At 36.6% G+C, this 15,161-nt stretch overlaps 1 protein-coding gene across 14 annotated transcripts in view; it reads right to left on the bottom strand.

Annotated features, from left to right (window-relative positions):
• Art7 (arginine methyltransferase 7) overlaps positions 1-15,161 on the bottom strand; it is a 59,383-nt gene that overhangs the window by 18,799 nt on the left and 25,423 nt on the right. For all 14 annotated transcript variants that reach the window (XM_067102417.1, XM_067102422.1, XM_067102418.1 and 11 more), the window contains 3 exons: positions 13,980-14,105; positions 11,239-11,363; positions 8,967-9,145 (listed from right to left, as the gene is read on the bottom strand). In XM_067102417.1, the coding sequence (XP_066958518.1) occupies positions 8,967-9,145; positions 11,239-11,363; positions 13,980-14,105 (430 nt within the window). The remainder of the gene's footprint in view (positions 1-8,966; positions 9,146-11,238; positions 11,364-13,979; positions 14,106-15,161) is intronic.

The following is a 15,161-nucleotide window of genomic DNA, read 5'->3' as shown; positions in this document are numbered from 1 at the left end:
AAATTTTCACCTCTAATTACTCCTTACAATTTGAATACATCTTAAATATGCAATGGGCATAAATCAGAAACAAAAAAAATGTTATTTTAACAACAGCAAATGCACAACTATGTCTGATAATTCATCTTTAGCCTCACTAGGTATCCTAAAATTAGAATTAAGTGCAAAATATATCCCAAAAGCACACACAGATGTTTATAAATGAGGGAGAGAAAACAAAATACATGCATCTTTTGGAGAAAGAGACTTTCACTTGCTTGCCTCAAATACTTTAATGCAAATTTCACCAAAAGCCACTAATAAAAATCTCTGGCCATACACAATTTTAATGCAGTGCTGGGGTTATATAGTATTAGTTTACCTAGATGACCATTGGTCACCTGGGAGCAGGCACTGGGACCCCAGGAGTTGGCACCGGGTGCTCAGGAAGTAGTGCGGAATGGCTGGAAGTGGACGCTAAACGTTTACGAGTGGGTGCTTCGTGCATGGAAGCCAGGTGTGGGCAGTCAGGTTTAAAAGTTGATTGTACAGGTGAGAAGGTCTCAGGACTGTCCAAAGGAGACAGAGGTGGGTGCTGATGGACAGGAGCAGAAACAAAAGGGTCCACAGAGTAACTGCAAGGTCTGGGACTGTGAAGAGACTGCTTGTACCTCTCTAACAGGTGCTGGATCTTCCATCTGCTCTGGACTTGACCAAGTCTTGCAGAAGGACGCTTAAGAGGTCGGGAAGAGTCCATGTAACGTTTATGGCACTTCCTGTCTGCGCCACAATCGTCAGAAAGGTTTGAGAACAAGTTATGAACATTCCTGGACAAGCCTTTCCAATGGCTGTCTACCGACACCTGGGACTGTACAACACGTGCGGTTGAGGGGGCGACTACCTGTGGGCAAACCCCATCGACCTCCCTTGAACTTCTGTTATGTCTTCTCCCAGGTTTGGGGAAGCAGGACAGGGACCTCGGTCTAGGAGAACCAACAGGACGAGCAGCCACCTCCTCCACTTGCACTGCACTATCACTTTGCACTTTTTCAGAAAACACTTTTTCTATAATCACTTTAATGGAAGCTCCCAAATCTGCAATGGTACTTACAACTAAATTAATTTTCTTTATCAACTCTATTAGGATCAGAAGCAAGGGAGCCAGACATGGGAGTAGGAGGATGTTCAGTAGGAGGGCCAGTGTTAGGAGAAAACATAGGAATAGGAATCGAAGGAAGAGTAATAGGGCTAACCTCTAAACTAGGTCTAGGTGTAGCCTCTTAGCTAAGAGAGCGTTTTTCAGCTCTAGAAGCCGCTTTCCTCTTTCTATCTCTCTCTAACTTGTCTAAATTGAACATTCAATATAAGTTTTATCCATACTGCAATCTTGCCCTCTACATTCAGTACAGATTGTATGAGAATCACAGCAAGCTTTAGCTAGCCTAGCCTTACAGCCTAACTCGCTGCAATAGCGAATACTAGAACCACTAGAATCTGACATAACTCTGAATAATTTGTTGAAACTTGGTCCAAATTATAACAATACGCTGACTATAGCCTGAGCGCTAACCAGAACCAAACATCTGTCCTTCACCAAATATGAAACAACTGGAAAAATCCAACAAAGCTACTAAAAATGGCACGATGTTAACACCACGACCGGCAGAAACTAATTGAGTAATGGCTGCCAAGTTGTTTCTGTGTTTCCCAATAGTGGGTGGGGCTGTCACCTAGGTAAAACAATAAAAAAGTGCTAGCGTGAAATTCAAAAAGTTGCTGCGTGAGGTAGATACATTAGCTATGCAATTACTTGGTAAGTTGCTGTTTGTGAGCGTGCGTGGTCTATCTCTTCTTCAATTGCTCAAAAAAATTGCTATTCTAGGGTCTTTCAAGATTTCTGGAGAAAAGTCTACCCCAATGAAAAGTTTGAATTCTTTTTTCATCCATGTTTTGAATACTGTTCTCCTGTTTGGTCTTTAGCAGCTTACTTGCATCTTAAATTATAAACAAAAACTTTAGTTCCATTAAATTTGTTGCTCTTAATCTTGATATTAATCTGTAGGAATTTCATTCACTCAGCTTACTATATATATTCCACAAGGTATTTCATAAATGTAATAATCCTTTCATGAAGATCTTTCACCACATAGTACAACATATACAAATTAATTCTACCAGTCTTGCCTTTTCTCATGTGAGTTTTAATACCACTCAGTTTTCTAAAAGTTTTCTTCCTGTTAAGACCAAATTATGCAACAATTTTCCTAATGCTGTAACTGAATCATCATCCCTTGCTAGGAATAGTTTAGCTAGTGCAATAGTGGAATCTTCTGATATCCAAATATTTAAGTGAAAAGCAAATTCATCCATGTTCACTTGAGAAGAGTAAAAATACCAGTAATATTAATACAGTATACAAAATCTAAGTTACTGAACTTATCTGTTAACTCATCTACTGTAATTAGCTAATGCGAAAATGAATCTTTGTGACTATGGATTTTTTGCTTTGATACTTTTGTTTACTTACTATTTGAAATAAAAATAATTTATACACTTCACTCAGAGGTCATATACAAGAGTTCTCATTACTCTCTAGAAGAGAAAACCTTCCTCTGAGGTTAGGATACGCTGATGAAAAACGTTAATCTTCAGTCTTCAGGACACACAGTAAAGTTCTGAGACATATTTTAGGGAAAAAAATAGCATTTCCAGGAAATACGGTAACCACCAAACATTATGTTGTATTAGTTTGTGGCAGTTGTTGGTAAATATTACCTTTATTATTATTATTATTATTAAGTAGTTTACCCAACCCACTGAGCTAATTTGTAGAGACAATGGAAACATTTACAAAATCACCACTTCTTCACACTAATGTCTAATCAAAAAAATTTTATATATCTTCAAAATAAGCAACTAGCTTCAACATATGTTAAAAACAGTTGTCATGAATTGGTCATTAGGGATAATGAATGTGTTTTGTTTGCTTTTGTCAATTTCTGCTCTTGTCTCCACTGCTCCTTCAGCACAGATCCACCACCATCCCCACCAATGTTGAACATTCGTAGTTTCCATTGAAGAGTATATATACCCTGTCGCTGTACTTCATCTTTGATTTCATCTGTATTTACACTGTACAATGTCTTTAGTCTGCTTAATAATTGTATAAGTTTTCACTGGAAATAGCACTTAAATAACAACGTTACTGTAAAATACCTCTAGCTGACTTAATGTACTAGTGATAACACTTACACCTATTTTTTAATATATTTTACCCATATCATCTGCATGTTCTCTGAGGTTCATTTTATGCCACATAATGATTTCTGTTAAATAATGTCACACTCCATTTATACTGGAAAACTGACTGATAATTTGTCACACAAGGCCTTGTTTTTCATTGCAATAGAAAAGCTGCTTGCTAAAGGCAAAAAATATTCTCAAGTGATTGGTCTATAACCTGTAAATGTAAGATCGTTGGGTTTAAAGACTGAACATTCCATCAGCTGGTTTTACCTTGCCCATCATTATGCACACATGAATGAAACTAAATATAAATTTTGCTTTCTCCTTAGCAAGCGAGTCACTTTAACTTTTCCTTACTTTAATTTTTGCTCTTTTTTTAAGTAGCCTACAAGATCTTGGCAGCCCTACCAGAATCTTAAAATTCTGACTAATAACAGTACTATATCTTTCCTATATAACCACTTTCACACAAACCAATTAATCATACATAGCCTTAAATTTGCAGAGCACATCCAGGCACACCAACTGAAACATTACTATGAAACATCCAAGAGTGCAAGCCTAACCAATTCCACTGTGTACAAAATACCATACTTTTTCATCTTCTGTGCTTTCCTCTTCCTGAAGCCAGAGGAAATGGGAGGAGGCACTAAAAGCAATGACTCATGGGCTTGTATAAGTTCTGCTGTAAATACCTTGTTTGATACTGCCAACCCATTAATCATAATTATTTGAATCACAACTAAGAGGGAGGACAAAGCAGGTGAGCCTAAAATAAGAAATATATAGTTGCAAGAAGTCTACTTTTCCTTTCTTTAAATCTTCAGTTGAGAACCTTTATTGACAGAGTCAACAAACTATAAAACCAAGAAGGCTCCAAAGGGAAATCAGGCAGCAAAGAGAGAGATAAGTCCCAGAAGAATGATGGTGGAGTTGGTCAAATTCCAGAATAATGGATGCTTACATAAGTAATATTTTTTTCAATTGAAGATGAATTCAGGAGAGTAAGCTCACCAAGCAAATAAGACATTATGCTGGGTACTTTAGAATAAACATGCCTCCAACGTTTGAGATGAATGAAGATGAGTTATGAAGAGGAAGAGGGTGACTAATCTCCATTCCCCCCTAGGGAAAGTACACGGTCTGCAGCAATGATAGGTACCAACAGGTACAAATCATGTTTTGAGTGATTGTATGTTAGTTTTATAAGTTAGTCATTATTTTATCTTCTGCATTGATGAAGTGTATGGGTGTTACAGAATGTATAAAAAGAAAGCACATGTTTAATTTTATAAGATTTTTTTATAGCATAGCATTCCTTATGTTTAAAGAGTATGTTATTGTTGTGACGTCATAGGAAGTGACGTCACAGGACGAAAATGGCGGGAGGGAGAAAAATGTAAACAAACAGGAGCGGGAGTGTTGAAAGCAGGGTGGAAAAAAGGTAGAGAGAGCTCTCTGAAGGTTAGGTCGATAATGGTCGGGTTGTAAGTCTGTTTGTGGTTTTTGTTGTCGTAAGCTGTATTGCATAGAGTAAAAAGAACAACGTGAACAGGTGAGTGGATCACATAATCGAATAATTTAAGGATAGGTTAGGCTAGCAAAATATTCATTGAGGACATCACAAGACTTAGCAGGGATGTTTTGTCAATGCCATCTGCTGGTTCTAAGAATGACAGCAATCTCCAAATTATATTTTAGAAGCCAAGGAGGAAGAATGGGCCTGAACCTGTGAGGCCTGATCGAGCAAAGCAAGGTCCTCTTTGGGTACAGTAGTTTAAGCTTGGGAAATAACCAGTCATAACCAATAAAAGATAAATTTTTTAGACACCAGCTGATTAAGACAGCTCTTGTGTATGAATAAACAAGAAGGTGAGGAATGTAAGGATTCCATTCATCAGAGAAGAGACTTAAGGAACACAGGGAACTGTCCTCTTGAATAGAAGTGGGCAGGGCAGGGATAATGAAGGACTTGAATGGAGTACTGAGTCTTGACTACCACTCTGGAGCAAATAGAGATCCACAAAGGACCAGTGAGCCAAATAAAAAAATGGAGGCATCCAACAGTGGTCTAAGTCCCCATTAAAGAAATTGATCTGATAGTGACAAAGAATTTTTTTAGAAATGTGCTTGTTATTCCCTTCATCCATAGCCAAAGTGATAGCCTTTAAATGACTGAGAGAGACCTTCTGGATGTTCCACAAGTAAACCACGAGACCTGCTGGGACTGGAATATGGAGCTCAAGGGAGAACCCCAAATCTAGCCCTATTTAACTGGTTAAGGGGTACAGGATCTGCAGTGATGAGTGAAGGTGTCATGATTCTGGGTAAGGGTGAAACCAGTGGAAATGAGGCTGCTTCAGAAGACACCTCCAAAAGAAAGAGACCTGGGATAGTCCATGATGAGTTCCAAAGGGTCCTGAACCATTCCTGTTGTGGCTGAAAGGAAACTATGAAGGTTATCCAAGAGTTTGCTAACACCCAGAAACTCACCAGAACCTGTTCAACATGAACAGACAAAAAGCATAGATGTACAGACTGTCCCAAAGCAGCAGGGTGGTAACCAATCCCCAAACCACTTGGTCCAGCTCTGAATGCCTTCTAGACATCAGTGTGAAGACCACTCCTGCAGAACTTGATGAACCTTGCTGAGAGCATCTATCGTTATACTATCAAGCTAAACAAACCGAGGCACTATATAGTAATGTCCTGTCTTTCTACTTAACCCTTAAACGCCGAGCCTCTATTTACAAAAACGTCTCCCATATGCGGGCGCGTTCGGAGCTAGTGCCGAAGCGGAAAAAGTTTTTTCAAAAATCACAGCACGCTTAGTTTTTACGATTAAGAGTTCATTTTTGGCTCCTTTTTGTCATTGCCTGAAGTTTAGTATGCAATCATCAGAAATGAAAAAATATCATTATCATATATAAATATTGAAATGTATGACAGCGCAAAAAAATTTTTCATATATAATCTTATACAAATCGCGCTGTGAGCAAAACGGTTGAAACTAACGGGTTATTTTGTTTTTCTTTGTATTGTACACTAAATTGCAATGATTTTTGGTATATAACAAATTGTAAAACAATCAAAGCAACACAGAGAAAATATTATCACAAAATGATGCATGAATTAAATCGTAACGCGGGCGTAAAAAAATGTTTTTTTTCAAAAATTCACCATAAATCGAAATATTGTGCTAGAGACTTCCCGTTTGTTGAAAAATGAAGCTAATTGATTGAATATTACTAGACTGTAAGTGTTTTAGCTTACAATTGCAGTTTTTCGACCATTTCAGTCGAGTTAAAGTTGACTGAAAGTCGAATTTTTCTATTTATCGTGATTTATATGAATATATTTCAAAACTGATAAAAGCTACAACCATGAGTTATTTTCTGTTGTATTGTACATGAAATTGCGCACATTTTCATATATAAAACTTTACGTAACGACTAATATAAAACGGTGCAAATATTATGACAACGTGACGAAAGAATTTCTGAGATGTTCGGCCGAGTTACCGCGCGGACGTAAGGAAAGTTTTTTCAAAAATTCACCATAAATCGAAATATTGTGCTAGAGACTTCCAATTTATTGCAAAATGAAGGTAAATGATTGAATATTACTAGAATGTAAGAGTTTTAGCTTACAATTGCGTTTTTTGACCATTTCGGTCGAGTTAAAGTTGACCGAAGGTTGAAATTTTAGGCAGTTATTGTGATTTATGTGAAAATATTTCAAAACTGATAAAAGCTACAACCATGAGCTATTTGCTGTTGTATTCTACATGAAATTGCGCATTTTCATATATAAAAGTTTATGTAACGACTAATGTAAAACGATGCAAACATTACGACAACGTGACGAAAGAATTGCTGAGATGTTCAGCCGAGTTACAGCGGCGCGAGACGTAAGGAAAGTTTTTTTTTTCATAAATTCACCATAAATCGAAATATTGTGCTAGAGGCTTCCAGTTTGTTGCAAAATGAAGGTACATGATTGAATATTACTAGAATGTAAGAGTTTTAGCTTATAATTGTGTTTTTGACCATTTCGGTCGAGTTAAAGTTGACCGAAGGTTGAAATTTTGGCAGTTATCGTGATTTATATGAAAATATTTCAAAACTGATAAAAGCTACAACCATGAGTTATTTTCTGTTGTATTCTACATGAAATTGCGCACATTTCCATATATAAAACTTTATGTAACGACTAATATAAAACGGTGCAAACATTACGACAACGTGATTGAAAGAATTTCTGGGCGGACGTAAGGGAAAAAGTTTTTCAAAAATTCACCATAAATCGAAATGTTGTGCTAGAGACTTCCAATTTGTTGCAAAATGAAGTTAAATGATTGAATATTACTAGAATGTAAGAGTTTTAGCTTACAATTGCGTTTTTTGACCATTTCAGTCGAGTCAAAGTAGACCGAAGGTTGAAATTTTGGCAGTTATCGTGGTTTATATGAAAATATTTCCAAACTGATAAAAGCTACAACCATGGGTTGTATTTTGCTGTATTTTACATGAAATTGCACACATTTTCATATATAAAACTTTATGTAACAGCTAATATAAAACAGTGCAAAAATTACGACAAAATGACGAAAGAATTTCTGAAATTTTCAGCCGAGTTACCGCGTGGGCGTAAGGAAAACGTTTTTTTCAAAAATTCACCATAAATCGAAATATTGTGCTAGAGACTTCCAATTTGTTGCAAAATGAAGGTACATGATTGAATATTACTAGAATGTAAGAGTTTTAGCTTACAATTGCGTTTTTCGACCATTTCGGTTGAGTCAAAGTTGACCGAAGGTTGAAATTTTTTGTAGTCGACGTGCGGTGCGTCCACTTGGCACCCAACAGACAATTTTAGTCGAATGTATGATACGTCCAGTAGGCATTTAAGGGTTAAGTAAGATCTTCATGACTAACAAACAGAAGTGTTTTGAAATTGTCCCTCCTCGACTCACAGTAACCCAAGAGAACAAAACACATGTAATCAACTGAGACAAAACAGAAAGAACCAAAGGTAACCATTACTGTGGGACAAACAACAAACATGAAGTCCAATAACAGCGAGGCAAAATTACAAACTATGCTAGCAGCCCATTAAATTTGACAAAACAAAAATGTCAAACTAGATTTATGTGAACATGAACTAAAAAACCCTAAAAAAATTACTTGAACACATGAACCTGAAATTAAGACTCAATGTACTGAAAATCACTTAAATTACTGAAATTCACTCACAATACTGAAAGTTACATGGCAAGCTTGAGAAAAACTGCAAAACCATAGGAAACAGAAGGGGCAGCAGTCTACTCACAGTTACACAACAACAATGCGAAACAATTCTGGCTGAAAGGTAACAAAATGCCAAACATAACAAATACCTCACATGACATTACAAAAATGAGATAAAATTTACTAATAATTGCCATTCATAAAAGACATAACACAAAAAAGCAAAATACTTGGCGGTCCTCACGTGAGGAGCACAGAATAAAGAATAAGCTCAGCACCGTGTACCAGAGGAACTGTCTAAGCATTCAGAACTGGATCTCTCTGCAATGTTTCAACTGGTGTATACAGATGCGCATTCAGAACTGGATCTCTCTGCAATGTTTCAACTGGTGCATACAGATGCATATAACACAATTAAGGTTATTTATGGTTAACGGGTTTCTAATAACAATAAAAAACTGTCAGTTTCCATAAAAATAAATGTGCTATTACCAAGAGTGTCAGGATGAGCCCAATATGGTGCACAGCTAAGAGCAACTTCTCCATCTTGATCCATACGTAAATCCCACCACATGAGTACCGCATCACATTCCCCAGAAGCAAGTGGTTGGAAATTTACATGTGTTGTATCATCACAAGGTATGTCTTTTCGTCTTCCACTCCAATCAAACCTGAAATAAGGTTTAAATTAATTAAATGAAAATAGAACTTGTGACATTGCCCATCATGCCTTTCGGCCCAGGTAAGAGAATGATGGGTGGTAAGAGGTGGGCCCTTTATGTAAAGACCTCAAGTTTGTATGTTAGGAAAAATACAAGCTACTTAAAAATTTGTCACTTATTCCTATACTAATACTTACCCTCGGTCTTTACATATGGTATTTGAACTTTCAAGATAGGCAGTTACAAGCGTTTTTAGAGGGGGATGTTAACTATTCACGGATTTTAACTATTTGGCGGAGGTCCAGTACACATCCCCAGCAAATATGGGGGTTTAATGTAGTAATTTTTTCTCACAGTGCTGAAATCGCTCTGTTTTTCTCTTTGCTATAAAGTATATTTATATAAATAAACAGTAACCATAAAGTAAGATAAAAGCCATATTATTAACCTGTTAAGTGTCACCAACGGCATATCTCGGTTGGCCACATCCCATCTCAAAATGCCTTCAAGGTAGTAACACATCCTACCTCTTTCAAGGATGGTGTGCTACTGAATTCGGTTCAAAATGCTCTTCCCTCTTATACAAATTGTATGAACATTAGTTGGTAACACTCTGAACTAAATTAATGGTAAATGGCAACATTTTTGTAAGGGAAAGACAATCTGACAAGAGGACAACGACTTCCACCTCCCGCTACACTTCTGACGTTCATTGATAAACAACTGATTTTTTTTAATCCCATTTATCCCCCATAATGATCAATCTAAATCAAAATAAAAATCTTTTGCCCAAAGAGATATTATCACTACTCACTGCAGAGAATGATGATGGCTATGATAAAACGAAATAACAGCGTCTTTTCCATAATCAGCACAAAAATTACTTTTCCCTCTCTCTATCTCTCTCTACTGTGGATTCCACAAACTTTTTGTTCAGGATAAAGGAAACCCTTTTTTTTTTTTTTACAGGTTTTTTTAATGACAAAGTCATGGAGCACGCTGTAGCACTAACGAACAGATTTTCCATCCAGTTTCTAGATGAAAATATAGAAAGTTTGCCTACAATATCAAGTGCACTAAAATACGACACAAATGAAAAAAAAAAAAAAAAATTCTCTAACCTACTGGCGCTATGTTCCAGGGGATGGCATTTGATAGAATAATTTTTCTCTCCTTTATGCTTCATGCTTAAAATCTTTAGGATATAAAAATGCAAAATAAATTCTTTCATCTTTTCTTATTCTGTGATATTTATTATCCTAACATCTTTATACAAAAATCAGTATCAATGTAAAAAATAACACATAAAAAAAGCAGAAAAATTAGCATAGAAAATGTGATAATACAAGAGCGGTGGCATCTCTCATAAGGGATGCTTAATAGGTTAATATAAACTGCAGGACAGTATACAGTACAGTGCTGTAAAGTGAAATTACAGTGTACTGTAAGCATAAACATGTATTCATGTGTGGGTTATGCACTTTCTCCCTCACTCAAACTCTCAGCATTCCTTTTAGCGCCTGATTTCAAAAAACAGTTCAGCCCCAATCCGGAGACGAAAACCCTCAAACTGATATTTCCATCTCGCACCTATAGTACATCCAGAAATACAATACACCACAATCCGTTATCTCGGCGTGCTGCTACATCTTTTCATCCGAGTTGGGATAAGCATTTAAGGCTTGTAAAACTAAAAACCTACATAAACCACCTCTTTTGCTGGAAGTATCAAATTGTTCTTCTAAAAAAAAAGTAACATTTATACCTGTGTAGGAGCAACTTAAAAACACAGTTATTGGTATCATTTGTACTGTAATACTACTTACAGTCAGGCAGATCTTTTTATAATAAAACTACTGCAACTAAAAGAATTAGTTTTTATGTCTGTACCAGTCAGTCCAAACCTGACCCATTTAAAAAAATTCAGATATAAATACTTTTTGAACTTGATATTATGATACTAAACAGAAATGTTACACTGCAAACATTTAATGCTACCCAAACACATGCAAAATGGACTTTGTTCCACAGAACTCATTTATTTTCTTTAGGGGGTGCTAATAACATGACACATGCAATGAATTGTAGCCAGTGTTACTCACCAAAATACAGGAAGGGGCTTAGAAATAGGAGTAAACCATTTCTGAGGAACCTGCGATAATTGTAGATCATGCACAGCAGCAGCACCTGGACATTCCAACACTGAATTGGGCACAGTTACCAAAACCTAGCGGACAAAACCACATTGAATGACTTGAAAACTTGAATCTGTACACATTATTAGTGATCTCATAGCAACAAAGGATAAATAAAGGTACAAGAATTTCATCTCTCAACATTAAACCAGTACATTTGAAGACATTCAAGCTCAAACATATCCAATTCCATTTGAGTAATTATGCATAAATGAATACTTTTATAGCAACAGATAAGAAGAGTACTGTATTCCAATATGAATATGATGTTTATAGCAATAAATGGCAAAAGTATTACACTGTTCCTGTTCTAAAGGTTAAACAATCTAAACTACTGAGTAGGCTACTTGGCATCAGATATAAAAAGCTGTTGCAATGAAGAACCATTTAATGCTTGTTTGTGACTTTGGGAACCACTTAATCTTTAAAATTATCCTTTGGACAACACAATTTCCTTACATGCGCCACTACTGAGTCTAGTACAATTGAATCAACTTAATTGTGTAAACAGTCTGACAGAAAATTGAAAAATATTATGTAAAACTCATAGATCACATATCTACCATATTTGCTGGCCTATAAGATGCACTCTTGCATAAGATGCACACCTATTTTACAAGGATATTTTGTGGAAAAAAAAAAAAAGTTTTTAGTATGTTTCATCATACATTTACATAGAAGAGAATGGTCTAAATATTGACTGAGTCAACATAACATCAGACTAAGTACAACTCACTACAGACACATAACTAATAACACTGTCTATACCTATATGATTACTGTAGTCCTATCAGTGCTAAAAAACTCCAACCAGATGGAGATGACAGTAGAAGTCCATATGCTGCAAAGATTAATGTTTGCCAAAACAGTCTTTCGGCTAGCTCATTAAACAAGACTCAGGGCATGACAAACGAGAGGCAGGTGATGGAGGGCACAGAACTACATTGCCCTGAGAACCAACTTGATTCCCTGGCATCAGACTCTTCCAACTGTTGCAAGGCAGTCCTAGGCTCAGGCTACAGATGGGGGAGGGAATTGACACCTTACCTCTTCTAGGGGAACGCAAAAATGATCACACACTACGGGAGGACCAGAACAGTTCCCTAACAAAATCAGACAAACCTTACTGACTGAAATAAGGTTTACATCCTCTTCTAACTTCTCAATACGTATGCTTTTCCTGAACCAAAAGAGGAGCAGATGGTGGACCTACAGAGTAAGTCTCAGTACTAACTAAAGCATTAGCAGAGGAAAAACCTTGACTGAGTAGGAAAAACTACGGACGAAGGACCTAGAGCAGGGGAGAGAATGACAGGTTGGTGACCTGACATGACTATTTGCTTTTGCAATCTATCTGCTTCCCTTTTCTTCATGTACTAACAAACTTAGGCATAAAGTCCTTCAAAAATCCCTAGTTCCTCACATCTATTCTCAGGATCACACTTTATACCACTGCAGCCAGCACAAAAAATGTGTCTATCACTTCAAAAATCAACATCCTACTAACAAAGCCATCATTCCTACATATCCTAGCATTCTTAGCCTTGATTCCAGTGGAGGGATCCTAGTAAAAATAATGTACAGTACTGTGACAGTAGCAAACTCCCAAAACCACGAAACACCAACATGCATCTGTACATAAACGTGGAGAATTCTGACAAGAGCTAAAACATTCAAAACACACCTGGTGGAGAACAAGTCTACTGGACAGTCATCCAGGCAGCCATTTGATCTTTTGTTTGAATTGCTGACTCGCCTACTGGCATGGAGATATAAGCTATCTTTCACAGCAGGTAAGATTCATTCCAAATAAAACATATCTTCTGAGTTTACCTATCTGTTTCTCCTGAACCACAAAGGAAGCCTTCAAGAATGGAGCTGCAACACTGGAAGAAATCAGAATACAGAGAGTACACTTATAGCCAGACCTAACTGTCTATATAATCTATCAGCATCTCATTCCTACAGAACCTAACACTTCTATCTCTCCCTGCTGTAAATGATATAATGCAAAACAGAAAGCACATACAATACTCTAGAGAAGAAAATCAGCCAGAAATATTCAAAATTTTTACAGTGATTCACACCTTAAAACTGCAGACAGAGCAGGAAGCCTCACACAAGAACACAAACATTCCAACACCACCTGGTGGAAAACAGATGATTATAGACAGCCCACCCAGGTCAGCCAAGCATTATTCTTTTGTTTATTTTGGATATTGATAATACCCAGTGGCACAAAGATGTAAGCTAACTTTAACAATAGGTAAGATTCATGCCAAATAATGTACACTTTAGAAAAAACTGTAATACAGGTTGGGGATGAATAAATAGGAATTGTAACAACCCCTACTCAGGTAAGGTCCAAAGTCCCTTGCCAAGTCAGAATTCAATACTTGCTTTCTCATGTGAATATGCATGATATTTAACTTCATTTTAACATGTATACAGATCAAATAATATCATTGATGCTAACGCTACTTCAGGTACCATCTATATATACTATCTTTATAAATGCATTTGAGCAACAGTTACCTTTCTGAAACTTCATAAAGCACAGGATCCCATCCCACTTTACTGTCCTCTTAAACTTGTGAATAACATAATATCAAGTCTAACACATTAAGCCAACTGCTTTCAATTCTCACCTCTCTTTCATTACTTCCGGGTTTAACCCTTGTAACTTCTTGAAGACGATTCCATCTTTGCAACATGCTAGACTGCACAACTTGGGCATAAACAGTCCCTTCTGATGGAACAAGTAGGGCATCCTCCTATTGGGAAAAGAAAAACATTATGCTGGGTTATTAATGATAGCAAACACCAACTTAAAACTCACAATACAACCCTGAAGAGGGACACTGCCTTTGGTATGCCTTACACAGTACAGCACATTCTTTGCATTCTCCCTTCAGCCCCAACTGCATTATTTTCTGCCTTTGCTTTTTCCTGTTCCCTTTTGTGTCCCCAGCACCTGTCCCCAATCTGTACCTTTTGCTGAAGAACAAAACAATTGGACATAAGAGATTCTAGATGTGACTGATGGTCTTGTTAGACTACTTTATAATAATATAACAGCTTAAAGCAAAACTTGTAAGACAATAAAATTTCATGTCACACTCAAATGATCAAATGACTGTGTAAGGATTTTATCAACTCTAATAGATTATATAATGCTTACTGCTACTTGCACAAGGCATAACAGAACTGCTAGCTATGCAGTAAAAATGTTCGAACTTATAAATTATAAATTTTCTTATCATTTAAATGGCATGAAACTTAAAACATAGGACAAAAGACCAAAATGTTCACATATGAAAGATCATATAGTGGTGCCTTGACATAGGAGTTTAATTGCTGAGCTCTTTGCTTGTAAATCAAATTGAATTTCCCATTTAAAATTAATGGAAATACTATTAATCCATTCCAACACCCAAAAATCACCACCAATTTTTGTTGTTACATGTATTTAAATAAGAAAAATGTACTTTATACATAAAAAAATTTATAAAACATAAACTGGTTTTATTAAGTTTACTATACCTTGAAGATCATACGAAGACACTGGTGGAGGTGGAGCAGTGAGACGAGCGGGCTAGTGAGTGTCTCAGTGGGTATGCAGGGTGGTGGTGGTGGGAGGGAGGAGACTGGCAGAGGAGGTTTTGTCACATGGTGCTTTATCGTTAACTTGACTTACTCGCTACACACTTAATGCTGCATTACTAAATTTAACTTAAATACGTATGCTACACTTTATCGCTAAACTTAATTGCTACTTTTTAAAAATTTTAATCTTCTTCTTCACTGAGTTTTTTTACATCGTGCTCTAC

This window comes from Macrobrachium rosenbergii, chromosome 59, assembly GCF_040412425.1.
Source record: "Macrobrachium rosenbergii isolate ZJJX-2024 chromosome 59, ASM4041242v1, whole genome shotgun sequence".
Lineage (NCBI taxonomy): Eukaryota > Metazoa > Arthropoda > Malacostraca > Decapoda > Palaemonidae > Macrobrachium > Macrobrachium rosenbergii.
The sequence above is the reverse complement of the archived record's forward strand: the minus strand, read 5'-3'. Positions and strand labels throughout refer to the sequence as shown.